The sequence below is a fragment of the Salmo salar genome, chromosome 12 (genome assembly GCF_965601325.2).
Source record: "Salmo salar chromosome 12, fSalSal1, whole genome shotgun sequence".
NCBI lineage: Eukaryota > Metazoa > Chordata > Actinopteri > Salmoniformes > Salmonidae > Salmo > Salmo salar.
In genome coordinates this window covers 45,607,501-45,634,014 of record NC_138302.1, presented here as the reverse complement: position 1 = coordinate 45,634,014, position 26,514 = coordinate 45,607,501, and the positions used below count along the sequence as shown (strand labels likewise).

General features: G+C 41.6%; 1 protein-coding gene across 4 annotated transcripts in view; it reads right to left on the bottom strand.

Moving 5' to 3' along the window:
* Positions 1-26,514, bottom strand: part of LOC106565077 (solute carrier family 12 member 5) — a 341,358-nt gene that overhangs the window by 100,033 nt on the left and 214,811 nt on the right. For all 4 annotated transcript variants that reach the window (XM_014131710.3, XM_014131711.3, XM_014131712.3 and 1 more), the window contains exons 2-4: positions 21,697-21,794; positions 20,889-21,029; positions 11,499-11,645 (exon numbers count right to left, since the gene is read on the bottom strand). In XM_014131710.3, coding sequence (XP_013987185.1) covers positions 11,499-11,645; positions 20,889-21,029; positions 21,697-21,794 — 386 coding nt within the window. The remainder of the gene's footprint in view (positions 1-11,498; positions 11,646-20,888; positions 21,030-21,696; positions 21,795-26,514) is intronic.

Sequence of the window (26,514 nt, the reverse complement as noted above, 5' to 3'; positions counted from 1 at the left end):
CTGGAAAAGGGGCAATTTCCAAATGTATGGAAACATTCTAAGCTGTGTCCAATCCCGAAAGACAGCAAAGAACCCATTACTCCTGCCAATATTCAACAATCAGTCTACTCCCTTCACTCAGTAAGATATTGGAGGGTATTGTGTATAGACAAACATGAGAGTACATGTAAAATAATGATATGATCACAGCCAATCAGCATGCATATCGCAAAAACCATTCCACTACCACTACATTGGTTGACATGCCTGACCAGTGGCTCAGTGCTATGGATAATGACAGGTTTGTGGGTTTACTATTTTTAGATTTCAGTGCAGAATGTGATTTAGTGGATAATTAAATATTTTTCACAAAATTATTGCATTATAGATTTAAGGAGGCAGCTTTGCTATCTAACTGGGAGGAAACAGTCCACCTATATCAATGGGTTGTTTTCTTCCCCTCATGCTTTAAACTGTGGAATACCGCAGGGCAGCTGCCTTGGGACACTTCTTTACTTAATATATACCAACAATCTTCCTTATGTCTTATCTGAAACTCAAGATACTATATTTGCAAATGATACTACAACTTATACAGCAAGACAATCGGTTCAACTGGTACAGCAAGCTCTACAAGTAGATCTGGGAAACATCAGAGAGTGGGTTTGCCGGAACAAACTTATTTTGAACGCCAAGAAAACCAAGGTTATATTGGTCTGTTCCACAAGGAAAAGGACAACACAACATAGGATGTGATTAAGCATGAGGGGAGTACAAATTGAGGAAGTGGCAGAAACCAAACTACTAGGGCTGCAGCAAGACAATTGCGTATCATGGTCATCTCAAATAACTAATCTATAAAAAATAAATTAAAAAACTGCTTTTATGATCATAAGGATAGCTAAATATTTACCGGGACAAATTCTTAACCAAATAACCCAAACATTATTTGGGAGTCAGGTGAACTACTGTTCTGTGGTCTGGGGAAAAGCATCAGCAAGTGAGATTAGGAGGCAAGGATTGTTTTAAGTTGGAGATATGATTATTCTGTTGAAGTCATTCACAATGGTCTTGGGTGGTCATCAATCAACAAGACACAGTGCATTTGGAAAGTATTCAGACCTCTTCCCCTTTTCCACATTTTATTACGCTACAGCCTTATTCTAAAATTGATTAAATATAACATTTTCCTCACCAATCTACACACAATACCCCATAAGGACAAAGTGAAAACAGGTTTTTAGAAATTTTGCAAAAATAACAATGAAATACCTTATTTCCATAAATATTCAGACCCTTTGCTATGAGACTCGAAATTGAGCTCAGGTGAATCCTGTTTCCATTGATCATCCTTGAGATGTTTCTACAACTTGATTGGAGTCCACCTGTGGTAAATTCAATTGATTGGGCATGATTTGGAAATTCACACAGCTGTCTATAAAGGGTCCCACAGTTGACATCGCATGTCAGAAAAAAAACAAGCCATGAGGTCAAAGGAATTGTACATAGAGCTCCGAGACAGGATTGTGTCGAGGCACAGATCTGGGGAAAGGTACCAAAACATTTCTGCAGCATTGAAGGTCCCCAAGAACACAATGGCATCCATCATTCTTAAATGGAAGAAGTTCGGAACCACCAAGACTCTTCCAAGAGCTGGCCGCCTGGCCAAATTGAGCAATCAGGGGGAGAAGGGCCTTGGTCAGGGAGGTGACCAAGAACCTTATGTTCACTCTGACAGAGCTCCAGAGTTCCTCTGTGGAGATGGAGAACCTTCCAGAAGGTCAACCCTCTCTGCAGCACTCCACCAATCAGACCTATGGTAGAGTGGCCAGACAGAAGCTACTCCTCAATAAAAGGCACCCAAGCCCACTTGGAGTTTACCAAAAGGCACCTAAAGGACTCTCAGACCACGAGAAACAAGATTCTCTGGTCTGATGGAACCAAGATTGAACTCTTCCACCTGAATGCCAAGTGTCACGTCTGGAGGAAACCTGGCACCATCCCTACGGTGAAGCATGGTGGTGGCAGCATCATGCTGTGGGGATGTTTTTCAGCGACAGGGACTGGGAGACTAGTCAGGATCGAGGGAAAGATGAATGGAGCAAAGTACAGAAAGATCCTTGATGAAAACCTGCTCCAGAGCGCTCAGGACCTCAGACTGGGGCGAAGGTTCACCATCCAACAGGACCACAACCCTAAGCACACAGCCAAGACAACACAGTAGTGGCTTTGGGATAAGTCTCTTAATGTCTTTGAGTGGCTCAGAATGAGGTCGAACCCGATCGAACATCTCTCACAGAGCTTGAGAGGATCTGCAGAGAAGAATGGGAGAAACTCCCCAAATACAGGTGTGCCAAGCTTGAAGCGTCATACCAAGAAGAGTCGAGGCTGTAATTGCTACCAAAGGTGCTTCAACAAAGAACTGAGTAAAGGGTTTGAATACTTATGTAAATGTGATAATTCAGCTTTTTATTTTAAATACATTTGTAAAAATGTCTAAAAACCTGTTGATGCTTTGTCATTATGGGGTATTGTGTGTAGATTGATGAGGGAAAAAAAAGATTTAATCAATTTTAGAATAAGGCTGTAACGTAACAAAATGCGGAAAAGGTCAAGGGGTCTGAATACTTTCTGAATGCACTGTAATTTAAAAATAACATGCTTATTTAATTTCACAATGTACACCATTTAAAACGGCCTATTCACAACAGTATTCAGTTGGTAAGAGACAGACATTCAGTCAATACTAGAAATAAATTGTACACCATCTATGTGTTAATCCGGCAGAAAAGAGGAATAGGCAAAATAACATTTAGATTCAGAGCAATAAAGACATTTAGTAATTTATTTGAGCAAACTGGAAACCTTTCAATTTTCAATATATAAATTCAAACAATACTTTAGAACCATTTAAATATAAATTGGAAGGTTGTGCATGACTATGGTAGATCAAGGATCCAATCTACTGTATCTTTTCAGCCTGTTAGAGTATTTATCTGATCAATATGTCAGTGTATTATGTTTGTTGTTTGTAACAGTATGTTATATGTGAAAATGTGATTGTATTATCAATTGTATTTTCATGTTTAAGCACTCTTTGAAGATTTGTCCAAATGGAGACTGAAAGAGAGCCTAATAAAATCAAATAAAAAAACAGAAGAAATGTGTTTTGGGAATGTTCTTGCAATGTCAGGCGAATGTTTTATACAAACATTGTATAATCATCAGCACAACTGGACAGTTTTTGTTTTATGAGAACATTTGCCGCAACCTAATGTATGTTCTGAAAACGATAACAGAACCAATTTCGGGATAGTTATTTTGGTTTGAGAACACAGCCAGTAAAGGGAGTGCTCTGCGCAGAGCTTATTTATACGGCTGTTTGTGTAACGGGAGAAGGGAAGACACTCAGATGGGTTGCTCCTATTACCATTGCACACACACGCACACATGCATGGACATACACCCACACACACAAATGCGTGTGAACACACACACAAACACACACACACACACACCATATCTTTCCTGGCTGATGTAATGTGGCATTCTCTCTCCCCTGGATTGCCTTATCTGCTATGCGGTAGGTTCAGAGACTAGCTGAGTTATGTAAGGGGCTCAGGGGAAGACAGGAGGGGGCTGCTCCGAGACTGATCACACTCAAGCCCCAGCGTGCCAGGGCTCAGGGCTGAGCTGTGTGACTGATAGGGTGTGTGTGTGTGTGTGTGTGTGTGTGTGTGTGTGTGTGTGTGTGTGTGTGTGTGTGTGTGTGTGTGTGTGTGTGTGTGTGTGTGTGTGCGTGTACGAGAGAGTCTGCATGTGCGTGCATTACATATATTTGTGTGTCTGTCAGTATAGGTAAAGTGTGTGTGTGTGTGTGTGTGTGTGTGAGTGTGTGTGTGTGTGTGTGTGTGTGTGTGTGTGTGTGTGCGTGTGTGTGTGTGTGTGTCAGGGTTCTCTTTTCCACAGGTCTTTTTTCAACATGCTTTGATCTACATCTCAGGGGATTTGTGTCCTCGTACCATCCGAGTTTTAACATACTTTTTCATTAACCATATTTATCTTTCAAATGTAATACTTTAAATAAAATGGCACATTTTTAAATAGCAAGGAATATATATCCTTGATAAACATAAAAAATATGGAGGATTAATGGAGAAAATACAAGAGGAAAAAGTAAATTTAACATGTATTATCCAATAAACACCCACTGGGCACAGACATCAGTCCAACGTCTAGTTAGGTGTGCATGCAAAGCAATGAACAACTCTAGATTTCTTTCTTACTCATATTATTATTATTTGATTTATTCCGCACACTAAGTCGTTTAATAGCTTAACATGGAACCAACTTCCAAATGTGCAGACTGCACTTACTTAGATTGTTAGAGAAAATATTTGCTATATTACTTAAACTTTTTGTACTACAACAATATTTAAATGAGCTCCCAAGGCATTTCAATGGCAATACAATTGCCATAGACTTATAGCGCCTTCAAAAAGTATTCACACACGTTGACTTTTTCCACATTTTGTTGATTTACAGCCTTCATTTACACCCAATACCCCATAGTGTCAAAGTGGAATTCTGTTTTAGAAAGTTCTACAAATTAATAAAAAATGAAAAGCTGAAATGTCTTGAGTCAATAAGTATTCAACCCCTTTGTTATGGCAAGCCTAAATAAGTTCAGGAGTAAAAATTTGCTTAACAAGTCACATAATAAGTTGCATGGTCTCGCTGTGTGCAATAATAGTGTTTAACATGATTTTTGAATGACTACCTCATATCTGTACCCCACACATACAATTATCTGTAAGGTCCCTCAGTCGAGCAGTGAATTTCAAACACAATTCAAACACAAGGACCAGGGAGGTTTTCCAATGCCTCGCAAAGAAGGGCACCTATTGGATATATAGGTTAAAAAAAAGCAGACATTGAATATACCTTTGAGCATGGTGAAGTTATTAATTACACTTTGGATGGTATACCAATACACCCAGTCACTACAAAGATACAGGCATCCTTCCCAACTCAGTTGCCGGAGAGGAAGGAAACTGCTCAGGGATGTCACCATGAGGCCAATGGTGAATTTAAAACAGATAGAGAGTTTAGTGGCTGTGATAATAAAAAAACTGAGGATGGATCAACAACATTGTAGTCACTCCACAATACTAACCTAATTGACAGAGTGAAAAGAATGATGCCTGTATAGAATAAAAAATATTCCAAAGCATGCATCCTGTTTGCAACAAGGCACTAAAGCGATAAAGCAAAACATTTGGCAAAGCAATTCACTTTTTGTCCTGAATACAAGGTGTTATGTTTGGGGCAAATCCAATACAACACATCATTGGGTTCCATTCTCCATATTTTCAAGCATAGTGGTGGCTGTATCATGTTATGGATATGCTTGCACTCATTAACGACTGAGGAGTTTTTCAGACACTGGGAGACACATTTACCTTTCAGCAGGACAATAACCTTAAAAACAAGGCCAAATGCACAAAGACAACATTGGATATTCCCGAGTGGCCATTTTACAGTTTTGACTTAAATCTACATGAAAATCTCTGGCAAAAAATCAACAACCAATTTCACAGAGCTTGAAGAATTTTGAAAAGAATAAATGGGCAAATGTTGCACAATCCAGGTTTGGAAAGCTCTTAGAGACTTACCCAGAAAGACTCACAGCTCTAATTGCTGCCACAGGTGCTTCTATAAAGAATTGACTTATGTAAATGTCATATTTTTCTATTTCATTTCAAATAAATTAGAAAACATTACTAAACATGTTTTCAATTTGTCATTATGAGGTATTGTGTGTAGGGGGGTGAAAATCGAAATAATTTTAATCAATTTTGAATTCAGGCTGTAGCACTACAAAATGTGGAATAAGTCAAGGGGTAGGAATACTTTCTGAAGGCACAGTACATGTGGAAAATGTGAACATTTGGGCGTCTCTCCTCCTACACCATTTAAGCTACCAATGCCAAACCAACGGTGAGATGTTCAGACTGAACCAACTTAGATTGCCTCTGTTTATAATTTTGATAACATTTATACAGTGCATTAGGAAAGTATTCAGACCCCTTGACGTTTTCCACATTTTGTTACGTTACAGCCTTATTCTAAAATTGATTAAATCACTCTTTCCCTCACCAATCTACACACAATACTCCATAATGACAAAGGAAAGTGTTTTTTAGAAATCTTTGCAAGTTTATAAAAAATTAAAACTTAAATATCAATTCAACATAAGTATTCAGACCCTTTACTCAGTATTGTGTTGAAACACCTTGGGCAGCGATTACAGCCTCGACTCTTCTTGGGTATGACGCTACAAGCTTGGCAAACCTGTTTTTGGGGAGTTTCTCCCATTATTCTCTGCAGATCATCTCAAGCTCTGTGAGGTTGGATGTGGAGCGTCGCTGCACAGCTATTTTTAGGTCTCTCCAGAGATGTTCAATCGGGTTCAAGTCTGGGCTCTGGCTGGGCCACTAAAGTTAATTCAGAGACTTGTCCCGAAGCCACTCCTTCGTTGTCTTGGCTGTGTGCTTAGGGTCATTGTCCTGTTGGAAGGTGAACCTCTGACCCAGTCTGGCCCAGTCTCTATACTTTGCTCCGTTCATCTTTCCCTCGATCCTGACTAATCTCCCAGTCCCTGCCACTGAAAAACATCCCCACAGCATGATGCTGCCACCACCATGCCTCACCATAGGGATGGTGCCAGGTTTCCTCCAGACGTGACACTTCGCATTCAGGCCAAAAAGTTCAATCTTTCATCAGACCAGAGAATCTTTTTTCTCATGGTCTAAGAGTCCTTTAGGTGCCTTTTGGCAAACTCCAAGCAGACTTGGAGTTCTGGCCACTACCATAAAGGCCTGATTGGTGGAGTGCTGCAGAGATGGTTGTCCTTCTGGAAGGTTCTCCATCTCCACAGAGGAACTCTGGATCTCTTATAGAGTGACCATCGGGTTTTTCGTCACCTCCCTGACCAAGGCCTTTCTCCCCCGATTGCTCAGTTTGGCCGAGTGACCAGCTCTAAGAAGAGTCTTGGAGGTTCCAAACTTCTTCCATTTAAGAGTGATGGAGGACACTGTGTTTTTGGGCACCTTCAATGCTGCAGACATTTTTTGGTACCCTTCCCCAGATCAGTGCCTCAACACAATCCTGTCTCGGAGCTCTACGGTCAATTCCTTCGACCTCATGGCTTGGTTTTTGCTCTGACATGCACTCTCAACTGTGGAACCTTATATAGACAGGTGTGTGCCTTTACAAATCATGTCCATCAATTGAATTTACCACAGGTGGACTCCAATAAAGTGGTAGAAACATCTCAAGGATGATCAATGGAAACAGAATGCACCTGAGCTCAAGTCCAAGTCTCATAGCAAAGGGTCTGAATACTTTTGTAAATAAGGTATTTCTGTTCTTTATTTTTAATACATTTGAAAGAAATTCTAAAAACCTGTTTTCATTTTGTCATTATGGGGTATTGTGTGTAGATTGAAGAGGAAAAACATAAAATGAATACATTTTAGGATAAGACTGTAACGTAACAAAATATAGAAAAAGTCAAGGGGTCTGAATACTTTACGAATGCACTGTATGTAGGGATAAAGTGACTAGGCAATGGGATAGATAATAAACAGTAACAGCATCGTGAGTCAAAAAAGTATCTTTCTCTCTCTCTCTCTCTCTCTCTCTCTCTCTCTCTCTCTCTCTCTCTCTCTCACTCTCTCTCTCTCTCTCTCTCTCTCTCTCGGAGGACCTGAGCCCTAGGACCATGCCTCAGGACTACCTGGCCTGATGACTCCTTGCTGTCCCCAGTCCACCTGGTCATGCTGCTGCTCCAGTTTCAACTGTTCTGCCTGCGGCTATGGAACCCTGACCTGTTCACCGGACGTGCTACCTTGTCCCAGACCTGCTGTTTTCAACTCTCTAGAGATAGCAGGTGCAGTAGAGATACTCTGAATGATCGGCTATGAAAGGTCAACTGACATTTACTCCTGAGGTGCTGACCTGTTGCACCCTCGACAACCACGGTGATTATTATTATTTGACCCTGCTGGTCATCTATTAACATTTTAACATCTTGGCCATGTTCTGTTATAATCTCCACCCAGCACAGCCAGAAGAGGATTGGCCACCCCTCATAGCCTGGTTTTTCTCTAGGTTTCTTCTTAGGTTCCGGCCTTTGTAGGGAGTTTTTCCTAGCCACCGTACTTCTACACCTGCATTGCTTGCTGTTTGGGGTTTTAGGCTGAGTTTCTGTACAGCACTTTGTGACATCAGCTGATGTTAGAAGAGCTTTATAAATACATTTGATTTAAATTTGATTGATTAGTGCAAAAAGGGTCAATGCGGATATTCCAGAGTCAGTCTTATAGCTTGGGGGTAGAAGCTCTTCAGGGTACTGTTGGTTCCAGTCTTGGTGCATCGGTACCACTTGTCAAGCGGTAGCAGAGAGAACAGTCTATGACTTGGGTGGCTGGAGTCTTGTGTAATAATCATGCTGTTTAATCAGTTATGTGATATGCCACACCTGTCAGGTGGATAGACTATCTTGACAAAGGATAAAATGCTCACTAACAGGGATGTAAACAAATTTGTGCACAAAATTTGAGATAAATAAGCTTTTTGTGCGTACGGAAAATTTCTGGGATCTTTTACTTAAACTCATGAAACATGGGACAAGCACTTTACATGTTGCGTTTACATTTTTGTTCAGTGTAATATTCGGTTGCTTTTAAACGAGCCATCAATACCACTTAAAATCGCATTTCATGGGTTCAAAACTGAAGTCAAACCCATAGAGAGAACATTGGCGCTGACATGAGTTGACATGTTTGTAATAAAATGGGGTCTACTGGGATATGTAAGTGCACCTCCTCTCTTTGGCAGTACAGAATGAGAATCATGCATTGAGATCATTTGGGAGTAACCAATGTGATGTACTGTATTATGACAAACACATGTCAAACAGTCAAACCCAATCATATTGTAGCTGCCACTGCTCAGTGACACCTTGTTCGGTGCTAAAGGCATAGCACTAAAAATGGTTGTGCTGACAATAGAGGCTAGGAAACATTGTCACTTTTTAAAAGCTGTTCACCTCTTAACCATCCAGTTTGTTATTGTAAAAGAAAAGTTGTTCTTAATGGGCTACGTAGCCGAGTAAAGGTTACGTTAATATACATGTAAATAAAAATACAGTGCCTTCAGAAAGTATTCATACCCCTTGACTTATTCCACATTGTTGTGTTACAGCCTGAATTCAACATTTATTAAATTGATTATTTTTCTCTCACCCATCGACAGACAATACCTCATAATGACAAAGTGAAAGCATGTTTACTGAAAATGAAATACGGAAATGTCTAATTTACATAAATATTCACACCCCTGAGTCAATACATGTTAGAATCACCTTTGGCAGCGATTACAGCTGTGAGTCTTTCTGGGTAAGTCTTTAAGAGCTTTGCACACCTCTATTGTACAATATTTGCACTTTATTATTTTCAAAATTCTTCAAGCTCTGTCAAGTTGGTTTTTGATCATTGCTCGACAGCCATTTTCAAGTCTTGACATAGATTTTAAATCAGATTTAATTCAAAATTGTAACTAAGACACTCAGGAACATTCAATGTCTACCAATAGGTGCCCTTCTTTGTGAGGCATTGGAAAACCTCCCTGGTCTTTGTGGTTGAATCTGTGTTTGAAATGTAATGCTCGACTGAGGGACCTTACAGATGTGTGGGGTACAGAGATGAGGTAGTCATTCAAAAATCAGTCCATGCAATTTATTATGTGACTTGTTAAGCAAATGTGTACTTCTGAACTTATTTAGGCTTGCCATAGTAAAGGGGTTGAATACTTATTGACTCAAGACATTTCAGCTTTTCATTTATATTTAATTTGTAAAAAAAAAAATATATATATTATACTTTGACACTATGGGGTATTGTGGTTAGGCCAGTGACACTACATTGTAATTTAATACATGTTTTATTCAGCCTGTAACTCAACAAAATGTGGAAAAAGTCAAGAGGTGTAGATGCTTTCTGAAGGCACTGTAGTTAGGGTGAAACAGCACATGAACACATTAACAAAGGAGCATAGGCTTTAGCTCATCAGTCTAACACAGTCTAGCATGCAGTCCACCCCCAAATTCAACCCCCCAACCCCATGAGTAACACAGACACAGTGAGGCTGCTGCCTACATACAGACTTGAAATAATTTGCCACTTTAATAAATGGATCACTAGTCACTTTAATAATTCCACTTTAATAATGTTTACATAGCTTGTATTACTCATCTCATATGTATATACTGTATTTTATACCATCTATTGCATCTTGCCTATGCCGCTCGGTCATTGCTCATCCATATATTTATATTTATATATTCTTACTCAATTCCTTTACTTAGATTTGTGTGTATTAGGTAGTTGTTATGGAATTGTTAGATTACTTGATTTGAAAGACACTGATTTGAAAGACACTTACAGTGTAACAGCACATGAAGACATTGACAATGGATCGTAAACTTTTTTTAAATGTTCACCTAAAATGAAGCTAGGATATGCATAGTCTTGATACCATTTGAAAGGAAACACTGACGTTTGTGGAAATGTGAAATTCATGTAGGAGAATATAACACATTAGATCTGGTAAAAGATAATACAACTGCAGAATATTTTGTATCAAGTCTGCCAGGAGTTTGCCCAAATGTGCCAAATTGGTCAATTGATACATTTTCAAGTACATAACTATAGAGAACATACAAAAATGCTATGGTAATAAAAAATGTAAGCTTACACACTCCCAGGAATGTCATACATGATGGATCATTAGCTTATACACTAACTTTCACACATCTAGATGGCCGGGCGGGGTGGGTGTGGAGCCAGAGACAGCAGTGGGGTCAAACTGTCGACCCCAGTTCCTACATTTGAACATAAGAATGGATTTTATCAAACAAATCTATGCTACAATTTATCTCTGGGATGACAAATCATAGCAAGATTACTGAATGTAAGTACATTATTTACCTTCAGAGGTGAATGTATCAAACCAGTTGCCGTGATAAAAGTTTTTTCTCCTCAAACAATAGCATGGTATTTTTCACTGTAATAGCTACTGTTAATTGGACACTGCAGTTAGATTAACAAGACTTTAAGTTTTCCTCCCATATAAGACATGTCAATGTCCCGGAAAGTTGGCTGTTGTATACAACGTCATTCTAGTCACATTAGCGCACGTTAGCAACAACCGTCCCGGTTTAGGGACTCCCATCCCGTAGAGGTTAGACTGCCTAGACTTTAGCTCAAAAGGCTAACACAGTCTCATTACATGCGGGCAGGGATGGAAGTTAAGGATTTTGGGCACTGGCCAGCCAGGCTAGCAGATTGAAATTTGTACTAATTCGGTCTAAAAAGTACTAGCCACAGGCTAGCGTGCTAGCTTCATTTCCATCCCTGCATGTAGGTGTCTCAAATTCGAACACAGGTACTTACAGTGGAACAGCACATGAAGACGATGATGAAGGAGCCAATGACTCCTCCGATGCCAACCATCCAGGTCATCCGCAGGAACAAGATCACCCCGAAGATGTTCTGGATGCAGGGGAGGTACACTCCCATCAGGGTCCCCAGCGCTGGAGCCTGTATGGAGGGGAAGAGGAAGTGGACACACACTTTAGGTACCGTAAATTCCGGACTATAAGCCGCAACTTTTTTCCCACGCTTTGAACCTCGCGGTTTAAACAATGACGCAGCTAATTTATCCCGCTTTCAAATTTGTGGGTCCTGACAGCGTGGAGTATTGTCAAAAAATCCAGTATCATCAACGGGTTTCGAAAGGCTGGACTGCTGTGTGTTGAAGAGGGCTCAGCGGGGGATTTGCCTCCGGATGAAAGTGACGAGAGCGACAATGAAAACGATCCAATATCGGATGAAGCAATTCTGAGGCTATTCAACTCCGACACCGAAGGAGATGACTTCAGTGGTTTCAGTGTACAGGAGGAGGAAGATAGTGACCAATGACTTTCTTGGTAGGCTACTGTTTACTGCTAATTGTTTATTTTTTGTTACAAGCCGTGTTTCGTTAAAGCCTATTTATTTTTGTTACAAGCCGTGTTTCGTTAAAGCCTGTGTAAAGTTAATTTGTTTCAATGTACCGGTAGGCACCTGCGGCTTATAGACATGTGCGGCTTATTTATGTTCAAAATAATATATATTTTTAAATTCAGTGGGTGCGGCTTATATTCAGGTGCGCTCAATAGTCCGGACATTACGGTACATGAGGTCTTTAATGACTGGGTTAATGGATGTGTGAACCACGTGACAAGTAACCGTAGTCAAGGATTTCTCAGACAACAATTTCAGGGAAACCTGGGAATTTTGGGAAAGTTACAATCGTACACAGTCCACTAGGACTACAGCACCACCAAGAGTCAGTGAGTAATTCTAACCCCGGGTGCAATATGGTAGTCTATTAAAAACACGCTGATACTATTCTGTTTTTCCATAGAGTATTTCAAAATTTTCTTTCCTCCCATGGGAATGAATGGCCTAGGAGCTGGATGGCACATTGACAGAGTTTCAAGGCCAACCCATGGACTGCAATTACTGATAAAAGATGGGTGGAGAGGCTCTGTGTTGTTTGCTAGATTTATTAATGGGCAGTTTCTCCTCCTGTTTTTTGGGATATGCTTTATGTGGTGTGTGTGTGTGTGTGTGTGTGTGTGTGTGTGTGTGTGTGTGTGTGTGTGTGTGTGTGTGTGTGTGTGTGTGTGTGTGTGTGTGTGTGTGTGTGTGTGTGTGTGTGTGTATGTGTGTGCATGCGTGCATGGTTGGCTAGGTGTGTGTGCATGTGTATGTGTGTGTGCATACGTGTGAGTGTGTTACAGTTGAAGTGCGCCACAGTTGACCCCCATGCATAATGGAGTCATATTCATTTCCGGCTCAAGGACAACTTCGGCCAATAAAACGTAATTGTCCCAATATCCAGTGGTGATCCTAAGTGAGTGAACAGACCCTTGCTGGCAATTTCTTATGAGATTTAAAATCAAAGACTTATGCTGCATCTCAGCACTTCCACTTGGAATGCATAATCAAAGTCTCAAGGGGAAAATAGTGAGGAAATTAGTTCAAAATGGGTGGAACACAGTTTCCTTGAAGAATCATTTATGATATGCTCTTGATAATGTAAAATCACTGTAAATGTCAAACTTCGACTTCAAAATCATTCTCCATGACAATTAACCTCAATTGAGGCAATTCAATAGATATAATTACAGCACAATCTGTAATTTTAAATGGCTGTGACATCCACAGAAATATAATCACTAGAACGGAAGTCCCTTAACAACTCAATGATGTCACAATGCTTGGACTGCGGCTATTTAGGGTGTTCCCATAGGAGTAAAGCTAGCTCGAAAATATACAGGTTACGACAGCGTCGTCACAAATCTGTGACCAGCACCGTTGCTAGCTACCAGTGCCGTTGCTGACTAGCATAGCTGGTCCCATTGTTGCAAAGAGTTATTGAGATATCAGAAACCCGTTAATGTTTGTCATCTTCAATCTAGGAGTAAAGCAGGAAGTAGTCCCAGGAGGAAGGCCTATTCTAGTGATTCTATTTCTATGGTGACATCACTGCCAGTCTGATGAATAGGATCGATGAGGATGTGAAGAGGGCTGGCCGACAATTCTTTTAAAATAAGCTTATCTACAGACATTGTTTTTGATGTGTCAGTCTGGTGTGTACCTGTAGGTGTTGTGAAGCAGTAATGGCTTTAAGGGAAGTCATTGTCCAATATGAAGCTGAAAGTGATGACGAAGACCTTGAGAACACAACAGGATGAGATGGTTGTAATGTTTCTTGAGCATAATGTTAACTTTGATACTTTAATGCTTCTTAACTGCGATTCTGAGAGTTTTCCAGGCCTGGGGGGCACTGACTAATGCGAGAGAACATTCCTGGGGCTTGAACTGGCAGCAGCTGTTGAGTTGAGAAACTAGTCTTTTTAATTATATCATCTACGAGAGAAAAAGGGCATCCTGATGAAGTCCTGACATTAAATGAATATTAAGCGTGCAAATTCTGGGTCTGATATAATTTGATTTGAAAAGCTGGGCTTCGGATATTAATAAGAGCCTGTTTGGAGAGTCTTAAAAAGTCACACAAACATAATTATATTCTCATTTTCCCGAGGAACAACAGGCCAAGTGCACACGCAGAGTTCCAATTAGAAAGCTCATCACTTGAGAAATGCTGCTGAAACCGTGTAGACAATGTTACATTGCCTGCAAACCTGAAGACTAGGTTTAGTCGAGCGGGATTGTGCAGTCTTGTGGCAGGCAGGAGACCCGGGTCCGAATCCAGTTTGTTAAACATATTATGTTGTTCTGTATCAAACCTGACCCCTGAGAGTATTAGTCAAATATATCTTCCATACCAATGTGGTAAAGTACTCTAGTAAAGTAGTCTGGAGTAATCCTGAATTATGGTTAATCTGGGCCAAATCCTTATTTTGTAACTCAAGGTAAGATTCAGCCCCATATGTTTTGTGGAACCTCTTCTTCTAGCCTATTTCCCCCTGTCAATATTTTGCCCGTTAGGTGACACCATACTGTACTTAGGGGCCATAGGAAGTGAAGCTGACACTTTAGCTGACCTGTTTTTGTTAATTTCCCTCTGTTGGTTTTTATTTGACAGTTCACCTAACATCTATTCTTTGAAATCCTATTTTACACCCACAAGCAACACCACAAGGATGATTTATACTGGGAATTTTATTCACCTTTAATCAATGATCAAAACCACGCATTCTCACGTTGCCTATGGGAGCGGTGAAGAACAAATGTCAGTCCATCTTTGTCATCTCTCTCTCCTTATGGCAATGACTCTCACAGTTTGCCTGTTGTCTGGCTTATGCAAATGAGAGAGCTGCTGTGGCTGTGCCCTTCAGTGTGCGGCAAGAATCTCAAAGTTTTTTTCTATTCTAAATTCAAACTCTAAAGTTCACTAGGCCTTCCACTTATTTAGAGATTGCTGTCAGATTTTTGTGTCATGACTTTTGTCAGAATATAATTAACTTTTTCAAATAATTGAATGGCATTTTGGTTTTGCAACCACCATACTTTTATTTTTGCCTCCAAGTTTTATAGGCTACATTCCATTTCACCAATACAACATTTCCAGAAACAGCTCCAGTTATTAGATGAATACACGTTGCATGGTTAATAGTGATTTCAATACGGGGGCAGTGGTACTGATTATAGTTAAGTTATTATGTAATAGGTTGAATTATTATGAGCTTAATGGATTTGTTTTGACCTTTCCCCTATGCTAAATGAGTGAAAGAGACACCGAAAGGTAGATCCTAGAATGTCTGTTTGGTCTAAACAAACATTTGATTAAAATATGCATGACATATGGCTGAAATATTCTCTTTTAAATAAAAATTATGTAGGAGAATTAAGTGGATTCTTTATCAAGCACAGAATATTAAATGATTCAATGAGAGCCAACATGTGTCTGTCACGTCCTGACCAGTAAAAGGGGTTGTTTGTTATTGTAGTTTGGTCAGGGCGTGGCAGGGGTGTTTGTTTAATGTGTTTCGGGGTTTTATGGTTAATGTTCTATGTTGGTATATTTCTCTGTTCATTCTAGTTTTCTATTTCTATGTTTAGTTTATTGGGTTGACCTTCAATTGGAGGCAGCTGTTCCTCATTGCCTCTAATTGAAGGTCCAATTTAGTAGGGGTGTTTTTCTATGGGTTTTTGTGGGTAGTTGTTCCATGTGTAGCTGTATGTCTCACAGGAGTTTCTCGTCGTTGTTTTTGTTTAAGTGTTTGTTTTGGTTTTCTTCTCAATAAAGAAGATGAGCATACACATTCCCGCTGCATCTTGGTCCCATCTTTACGACGACCGTGACATTGTCATTATAAATCCACAGGTCTTTTTCCAACTTTACACCATTTTCATCGATCTTTCATCCACTCTTTAACATGGCTATAAGTAAAAACATAGAATTTCCAGAACTTCCATATGAGTGGCTGGGGGTCCCAAGGGATGCATGTAATATACAATACACTCCAGGTGTAGTGGGCTGAAAGTACACCTTCCATCAGTACTTTGGTGTAGAGTTGAAAAACTGCTGTAAATCGCTGTCCCTGCAGAAACATGATCAGGGGACTACAGCCGGAGTATAGGGGTCAGATTCTAATAACATCTAGTGACAACACTGTATCCTTCCATTTACATAGCACCCAACAGTGTGTAACAAATCACACGAGAGAGGCGCCCAAGATTAAATGTATTTTCTATAGGTACTATGATGTTGAATAAAGTAGCGCTTTGCTAACTTCCTATCCTTTGCACAACCACTCTGTTTGAGGGCGGTCAAATTAACAGAGCACCCCTCTACAAAGAAGTATCTGAAGAGTACTCGTAACTTCTGATTTCCCCAGTTGACCTTTATGTATGGTGTCCATATTAGGACAAGTCCTGAGACTGTCCTAATATGGACACCGTATTAATGTGTCCAAACACTCTCAACCGGAGCACATCTTAAATCAGTGAAAACAATCTACAGTGTAACTGTGAATTCCATTTGATAGCTGCGTCATTATTCCCTCTAATACCCTTTTCACACTACTGAGCTGAGCTGAGCCCTGCTGAGCTGTACAGCAATGGCCTAGTTAGGCATCCACCATAGTTCCTAGTATCGCGCTGGAAAGGACCATGTGAAAAGAAAATATCCAAACCAGGACAGTATGGGCCCTGGTCAAAAGTAGTGTACTATAAAGGGAATACGGTTCCATTTGGGAAGTCGCCTAGCTACTGTATGTGTATATCAATGGGCTCTTTCTATCTACACTCTATTCTCAACAACACCATTCACACTGGGTGGACAAATACCCATACACAACAAGACCCCACAAAGGGGGAATACAGCAACAATCAAAGTGAGAGATAGCCCTCTGTAGCTGTTCTCCATATGGCAAATTATGTCATTTTCAGCGCTTCCACACACAGTAGAGCAACACAAAAGACCGTCAGCCCTGTATCTCAGTCTACTGTCGGAGCGGTCTCGATGGCTAACAATACACAATATATCCCTGCAGAAACATACACCCAGAGTGGAAAAAAGCTGTGAAAATGGCTATCTACAAGCTTCAACACTGTTTACAACATAGGGTTGTTTGTTAACTTTCTGTCCCAAATGGCACCTTATTCCCTCGATAGTGCAGCCACCTGAGTGCATTATGTAGGGAATAGGGTGCCATTTGGGACACATACAGGGTCTCAGTAAGATTATTATAAAGCTACCAGGCAGAGAGACAGTTAGCATGTCCTTTAACCTACACAATAATATTGAAGAAGAATACACTTGTTGAGATAGCCCAAAATGCCACAAGATTGGGAAGACAAAACGTAACGCAAAAAAAAAGAAAAAAAGAATGTGTCTAATTAGTTTACATTGAGAAGTAGCCACAGCAGATGGGACAATTGTTTCTATTGAATTACTCCGTATGGGGGATCCAATGCCTCTATTTTAGCGAGCTCCACTTCCATTCGCATTCATTGGCATTTCATTCCTGGACCAGGAGTGCCATACAATCCCGGACCTAGACTTCTATAATCCGGAGAACTAGTGAGGCCCAATAGAAAATCGGCTGGTAGCTAGCAGCATGATGATTTCCCTCGAGACCGTTGGAGCTGGAACAGCCGAGAGCGGCGAACACAGCGACTGCGTTGACACTACGGGTTGGCGCCGCAGTGTTGAGAAGAGACAGCTGCCCCACGACCCCTTGGGATACGCAGTCAGCCCAGTGCTATCTGGCTCAGGTGCGGAGGTCCCACAGCAGGCTCCACCTCCTGCCAACCCCCCCCCCGCTCATAACAGCTGCTTCAGAACCAGCTCTCTGCCACCTCGCCACCCAGGTGCCCCCATCCTCGCCGCCCCTTACTCAATCACCCCCTCACTCGACCCTTAGCCACCACAGCCACCTGAGACCACTCACAGGGCCCTCTTATTCTCCGATAAGGATTCTTTACAAATGCACCCTTCATGGCCTGGGGTTGTTTAGCTGTTAGGGTCGCTGACTTCAGACCACATGTGTCGGTGTGTATTCTAATCTGGCCCACACCCTTCTGACACAAACCCTCTTTCAACTTTCTCTATCTCACCGTCTCTATCCAATATAGAAAAAGCACTCAAGGAGTGGGACTGCTGCCTTCCTTCTTTCGTGTTATGTGAAAGGTTCTACGAGCGCTGTCTACAGATGGTCTACTAATGTTGTACAGGCTCCTAAACAAAAGCAAAACACGTTTGATATTTATCGTCTCATGCATTACATAAATGCCATCATGAAAGCCATTAAATGTGCTTTTAGAACTCTGTTAAGTGTTGTGTGTCATGTAGTGTGTAGGCAGCTTAAGAGGATATATAGAGGACTGGTTAAGGCATTTCGACAGCTTTTTCCTGGTATAAGAGGTTGGTTTTGGATGGGGAGAAGGAGATAAATGGGGTCAGGTGAGAGAAGAGGAGAAGAGAAATGAGGAGATGATGTGAGGGAGGAGGAAAGAAGAAGAGATAAAAAAAAAGGTAGAGGAAAGGAGAGTAAATGGACGACCTAGCTGCAGAGGACGTAACAAGAGAAAAATGAGGAGGGGAAATAGAACTGAGGAGATTAGGTAATAGGAAAAAAAGAAGAAAGGAGAGGAGAAGAAAGAAGGCTGTTGCTGAGGGGAAAAGAAGAGTGGACTTGAACTTACTACCGCAGTAACTGTCTGGACGAAAGCTGACGTAGCTGGAGGGTATACAGTACTGTACAACTGCGGTGATAATATAGTAAGCAGAGCGAGCACAGATGCTGTACCTCGACTTCTAAAGCAATACAAGTGCTGAGGTGCAACGAGAGGTGTGGGGCGCGGGGGCCAGGAGCTTGCAATGCCATCTTCACACTCTGTTGCGCAAACAGGAGCTGACAGGGCTAATGCGTTTCAGCTCAGGTGTGCTGAATTACTAAAGAGGGGGAGCGAGAGAGGAGAGAGGGCACCAAATATCTCCCTCCAAAATGTCCGCATGCAGGTATGGATTAACCCGCTGCACACTTGTCAATGGTGCTTGTGTGTGTGTAAGAGAGAGACAGAGGCAGGGAGGGAGAAGAGAGAAGGAGAGGAGAGGGAAGAGATGTTTGTGTGTGTGTGTGTGTGTGTGTGTGTGTGTGTGTGTGTGTGTGTGTGTGTGTGTGTGTGTGTGTGTGTAGTAATGGTGTGTATCTGTATTTGTATGTCTATGGTGAGTGTGAGAGAGAAAGAGGGGAAGGGAGAGGAGAGAGAGAAAGAGCGGGGGAAGGGGGAGATGTTTGTGCATGGGTAGAAAAAGTGCCTATGTCTATATGTGCATGTGTGTCATTTAGCCAAGTACATAGGAAGAACATGAAGTGCTGCAGGCCATTCCTGCTTGCTGGAATATTCTGCTACAGGATAACAATGAATACTGTTCAATTTTAACCCCACTTTCTGTTTGCTAAGTAGGGGCATATGTAAGCTGTGAAATCTCCATTTAGCTCAATTATCAACACTGTCAAACTACAGATACAATTGTAGTATAACATGAAGCAACATTAATCAAGATACAGTCTTCGCAAGGCTACCGGCATGAATACTAATGCAAGACTGGGGCTTCTAATAAGAAAATGAAGAGGCATTGTAAAACACAATGACCTGGAAGGAAAACACCATTAGAAATGGGGATGCAGTATTTGTCACCACACCATCATAATTCTTCCCAATAGAAACTCACAGGGGAAAAATACTCAGCCCACACAGATTGGGGGAACGGTTTCCATCTTAACCCCGGCAACCTCCAGACTGTCCCCTGATGTTGCACTCTAATCTCTCTTTTCACACTGCGCCATATGAAACGCTCGAGCCGTCATATTCAATGGGTTGATGATGAAAGGGAGAGAGAGGAAAGAGTAGAGGAGAGAGAAAGGGATCGTTGTCGGAATGATAAACGCCATCGGCTGCCTTAATGAAAAGCCTCTCCGGGTGATGGGGAGATTGCCTTTGGAATGGGCTGCTGATTGGAGAAGCAGCTGCTTGGCGTACCGAGCGGGCTAATTAAGTATCGAAGGGCCGAGGAAGGTGACCGGGAAGATTAGCCTCTGCTGCTCGGCGCTACCATTGGAGGGGTACTGAATCCGATATATCTATCTCTCAACTCTCTGTTCTAGTCAGCCATTTCTCTGGACTGGTGGGTAAGAGGTTGGTGCAGGGATCAGGATCAGGGATATAGTGGCAGAAAAAGGAAAGTGCAAACTGAAAAGACTGTAAAAGTAAGTAACTTAAACGTTAATGCAGAGGAACAGTCCAGGTAAAAAGGACTGACAAAAATTAGGAAGGTAAACAGAGAGCCAGAAAAAATAACCAAGAATGAAATATAGAATGAAACCAAACAGAAATAGATGGGGAAAAACTCAGGGTGAAAGGGCTGTGAGTCAGGTTCTGACTGAGTTGTGCTGTCTTACAGGTCTTTTTTACCTTTATTTAACTAGGCAAGTCAGTTAAGAACAAATTCTTATTTTCAATGACGGCCTAGGAACAGTGGGTTAACTGCCTTGTTCAGGGGCAGAACAACAGATTTTTACCTTGTCAGCTGAGGGATTTGATCTTGCAATCTTTCGGTTACTAGTCCAACGCTCTAACCACTAGGCTACCTGCCGTCTGACTGGCCAGTTATGTTACAGGTCTGACTGACCAGTGTTGTTACAGGTCTGACTGACCAGTGCTGTGTTACTCGTCTGAGTGACCAGTGCTGTGTTACTGGTCTGACTGACCAGTGCTGTGTTACTGGTCTGACTGACCTGTGTTGCAACAGCAACTTACCTTGACAGGTTTCTTCTTCTTTTTGTCTTCCTCCTCATTGTCGGCCTCCTCCTCGTGCTCCTTGCTGCCCTGGGGGAGGTTGGAGTAGTTTGCCAGACTACTGAGCATAGACGATACCATGGGACTGGTCTCCATCTCCTCCTGCAAAGTACATTGACACAAACAGGATAACATAACAATTGGTCAATTCCATAATAAAACATTACTGCAGTAGGCAATGTAGTGAGCATATTGATGCAAGATGGATTCCCTGCATATCTGACGTGTTGCAAAATAAAGCGGGAAGCAATATGACAAAATTGGGGGTGTAAAATATAAAATGTGCAATATGAATACAAACTACTTAATACAGTATATGCAGCAAACCACTCATCATTTCAAATGAGGATCCCTTTGAGAAAAAATGTAATACACTTTTGCTTATGAAGGTAAATGGCTTTGTCTCAGTCATTTTCTGTAGCAGTTTGGAACTGTGTTTGTATTAACCTGAGGTGTTCACTCGCCCTTCAAACAGTAATTACCCTCATTAATCGATGTCAGGGCCCTTATTCAATCACTCGCTGATCCGTGAATGTGTGTGTGTGTGTGTGTGTGTGTGTGTGTTTGTGTGTGTGTCTGCCTACAAATTCCAGTCTCACAGGCAGGACCATACTCTGGTCATCATACAGTTGGCTTGTGTTGCATATGCATGAGTAGGTGTCTGTCTGTCTGTCTGTCTGTCTGTCTGTCTGTCTGTCTGTCTGTCTGTCTGTCTGTCTGTCTGTCTGTCTGCATTCGTTCCTGCATGTGTGTGTGTGTGTATACATACCTCAAACAGAGCCATATGTTTGCCATCGTATTGCTGGCTCTTCTCTGTGTCTTCACTGCTGTTGATGAAAGGGCTACTCTCCTTGGGGTTCCCATCACCTGAATGAAGAAACACAGAACCATCATCAGATGGGCTGTAATACCACGCATCCCCATTCTATTCAATACCTAAAATGGTCAAATGTTTCTCATGTATCCCTGTTCTATAATTCGATACCTTAAAAGCACAATGCTTAATTTGCTTCACTATGTCTTTATGAATAAACAGAAGCTGTTGCCCACCAGAGCTTCATTCCCCAAACAAGTGTCCCATCACATATGTGATGTCATGTTTTGGGACTGCAAGGCTTTGAGCAAGGCTGATAGCCCCAGTTAAGTGCTCACTTAAAAAAATATATATATTCCACGAGGTTTCACACTCGCTTGCCTCTCAGTCGAACTTGCAAGGACGACCTTCCCTGAAACACATATTTTAATTTACACTCTAAGCTCCTCTCACCTGGGGTCATGTCTTGGACTGTGCCACGAGTCAAGCTATTTCTAGTGAAAACGCAGCCTGTGCGGTTGACGGTAGTGCACCGCTAACTGCATTCCCCCTCTGTACTCTTGCTTCTCTATGGGGAGTGAAGGAGAGAGTGGTTGATGAGAGACTGAGAGACGGGGGTTGAGAGAGACCGACAAACAGAGAAAGGGAAATGGAAAAAACTGAGAGAGAGAGACAAAGAGACAGAGATTTAGAGAAACAGACAGAGTAAAAGAGAGAGACAGAGGGGGAGAAATAGAGAGAGAGAGAGAGAGAGAGAGAGAGAGAGAGAGAGAGAGAGAGAGAGAGAGAGAGAGAGAGAGAAGAAAAGTTAGAGAGACAGAGAGCTGCAGAAGGAGAATATTAAAAGCTACTGCGGTACTTCAATTCCAGCTCACGTCAACACACCCAACCAAAAATACCTGCTCTGTTTAAAACGTAGGTGTGTCCATTTAATCCAACATGTTGTGGGTTTTTCAGGGCATGTCATATATTTCCATCCATAGACAATAATATCAGATATACTCCAGAAGAAAACTGCACACATGCACTGTATTGTATATTAATATACACAAATCACTACTATGTTGTAAAGAAATCAATGCCCACACACACATACAAACACAATGCTTTAGGCTGTTGTAAGACTCCACAAGGATTCAAAGCCCAAGTCATTTGATCTTTTGCTGAACAGCCTGGCAGCCTTCCTTAGATCATCAAAAACAGACAGATTGAGTCATACTTGAGCAGTGTTGTGCTTGACAGGGTAATACACCCTAAAAATGAGTGGTCTACACAACTCTCATATCCTTTATCTCTCCCCAGCCCATCTCTCCTGATAGTAAATTAATTGGAATTCCAACATCAAAGGAACCATGATGAATTTATGAAAATAAGTGATGGTTCTCAAAGACATCCTGCCTTTTTTCTTTGACCATTCCCTACTTGTCGTTCGTCAATCTCATTTGTCCATGCAAACTGTAACTATTGCTTAAAGAGGCAGTCAGCAAGTACTTTGTGAACCAAGCTTTGACACTGGGGGAAGAATACAGTCTGTGTTAAGTACATACCTGAAATGTCATTTCTCAAAAGTAAAATGTCATCAACTGTCCCAAAGATGATGTGTAATAACATTGACGATGTACTCACTATTCCAAATGTAAGTTACAGAGTATGAACTGGTGCTGCAGCATATGCCCTATGGTATATCATGTATCATAATATAATCAGTAAATCCTATACTGAAATCCTTATGCATATGACATCACAGTGCTTGATTGAAAAACATTCCAATATTCCCAAACTTGGAATGTATGGCATATATAAAATTGATTGTATACTCACCTTTCCCCATATCTCATTTACAAAGTAAATATATGAGGATGCATATACTGTATAAGGTATATCCCATATCTTAATATTATCAGGAAACTATGACGTCACAGACAGCGCTATGCAGCAGACGGGTCAGCGGAGTGACTTTCCCATGATTACTTATCAAAAGGTGACAAGGCATTGGCGCGTCACCACTCGAGAGCATGTTATGTTCCTGGCAGGAGGCTCTTGAAGATGTTCAGTCACTTGCAGGCCCCTGGAGAATCCCACCCTCCCTCTTCATCCTCCCGTCTCCATTCCCCTGCTGCTAGTCAATGTCACCGCTGCTTATTTAACTACATCTTGGTTAAATGGTTCTGTGAGTTGGTGTAAAATTACATTTGAGCAGATTTCAATGAATATATGATGTGGCCATATGTAGAGAGGGATTCCTAACATTTAGGCATTTTTGGGGTGTGTAGTACAATGCCAATACACCACAGCTAAGGGCTGTTCTTAAGCACGACACAAAGCAGAGTGCCTGGATACTGGCCATATACCACAAACCACCAAAGTGCCTTATTGCTTTTATAAACCGGTTTCTAACATGGTCCCTACAAACCCCCGCTGTTACAAACCAAATGCTCGGCTAGAAGCAGGAGGATATAATGTGTTCATAAATTCCTTATTACTTTTCTCTTGTTATTTGCCTTGGAACATCGTAGTGATTATTCAGATAGAACAGTAAACAAGTATTTTTGTGTCATACACGTTGATGTTGCGATAGGTATTCTTATTGTTTACGAATGGAACAATTGACAGTCTCCAGAAGTTCGTTTTGAAAATCTGAGCTTTCCATTGGACAGTGGATGATTGTGCTGCGTAGAATGCACAAGCTCAGTGTAGCGCAGTGCAGAAGCTCATATTTTCAGCTTCGCGCAGCTCTTGCACAGATAGAACGCCACGAAATGTGGACAGAGTTTTAGGGGTCTCCTTAAAGGTGAAGAGCCACAAGAATGAATGTTGACTCTATCAGAGTGCTAAGCCAACAACGGTAGAGGCCATTTACGGTGTTTGCTGCTGGGTTTCGGGGTCAATTTCCTCTCAACCCTAGGCAATTCAGGGATTGAATTGCATTTCGTACAGAGAGATGCCATGTCCAATTCAACCGACAGGATTTGAAATGGAACTGACCCCCATTTCTGGGGTACATGTTAATATTGGCAGTGGCCCAAAGTTTTCCCCCCACATAGTGCATAGCCAAATGGCTTAAGTTCATGTGCATTAGCTACCTCATCCACTCCTCCCCTCTGGCTCAGCCCAGAGATGTGCTGCTCACTGCTCATCCTTGTACCATAATTGAGCTGTGGGTTATCTCGACGCAGTGACCCAGCTTGCTGACATGACTACAACAGTAGGTATAAGGTGAATGATGTCCGGTCAGCATTACTATGCAATCTGTACTGTAGTACTCATGCGGTACAGATTATAGAGTGCGAGTCTAAGGCAGCCATCAGTGCTAGCTATTACACTCTGCGAAAATGTCAGATCGGTGCCAACCGAAACTGGGCCAATTTCTCGTCCCCCCCCCCCCCCCCCCGGACTGACATGACAGTCTGGAGTGGTCCAAAAGCAAACCCACACTGTCAATAAACCAACACTGGGCTATTTGAACACACACACACTGAGACATAAAATCATGCCTACACATGCTCACATAGGGCCATAAATAGATATGTGGCTGATCTTTCTTTCTTTCTTTCCTTCCTTCTATCTCTGTCTCTCTTCTCTCTCCGTCTCACACACACACATCCCCTGACACACGCATGGGTTATATTGTCACATTTCCAATTAACATAGAATGCTACCAATAATAACAATGCAGCAATGTTCTCCTCACAAACCAACTATTGACAGGACAAAACAATTTACACTTGTGAAAACTGAGTATGCACAACATCCCTCCAATTATTATCAATATGCACTATGCAGGTGCTCCATCTCAACATGAGTTTTCATGCAGCCCTGCCACGGAGGTTCCACCTTTGACATAGCCGCTCTCAACTTCAACCAAGCCAAAGCTGACAGCAGCCATTTTCTGATTGGCTAGAGACGCAGTGGGAAAAGGACGTTGGCACATTTACGAAGAGAGCTAGGAGAGAGCTATCCTAGCTCTTAGCACATTGACCAGCGACGTTGTCTTCCCATCATGAATGGCTTTGTGCCATACCGCTAGCCGGGCACATCAGCTTTCATTTCTCTTAAATGCTAGGACTATCCATCAGCTATCTGACTCAGACACCTGGCAAAAGTATGCTTGTATGAAAGTCCAAGAAGTTGAATACAAATCGGCGATCCCTCCAAACTACATTTGTTTACTATCTTTAGATTCTGGCGGGAGGGTGGGATATGCTACTGTAAGAGAAACCGATGATTCAGATATTATGGGGTCCAAGAATAATACACATTTATTGAGATTGATGTTTGTTTGTTTTTCATTACAGTTTGAATTTGTGAGGTTCCTTGTCATTTTATGACCCGATATTGACATTTTCAGGTGTACATTTTCGCCACGGGCAAAATGGATACAATACACTATCATTATACCTATTGCATGATTTAACTGACTTATCTTATCTGGTTTAGTCCTATACCCTTTTATATCCTCTCTGTATATTGTATATTATTAGTATTAAAGGTATTAAAAAAGCTTTGTGGCCATACAGTGGAACTGACCCCCATTTCTGGGGTACATGTTAATATTGGCAGTGGCCCAAAGTTTTTTCCCCCACATAGTGCATGGCTTAAGTTCATGTGCATTAGCTACCTCATCCACTCCTCCCCTCTGGCTGTGTGTCCCAAATGGCACCCTATTCCCTATATAGTGCACTACTTTACCGGCTGTTCTTCTTTCCCCAGACTCTCTGCTCAATCAAACAGACTCTGTCAGGCAAGCCGCCGCAGTGGGGTGCAGTGCACTGG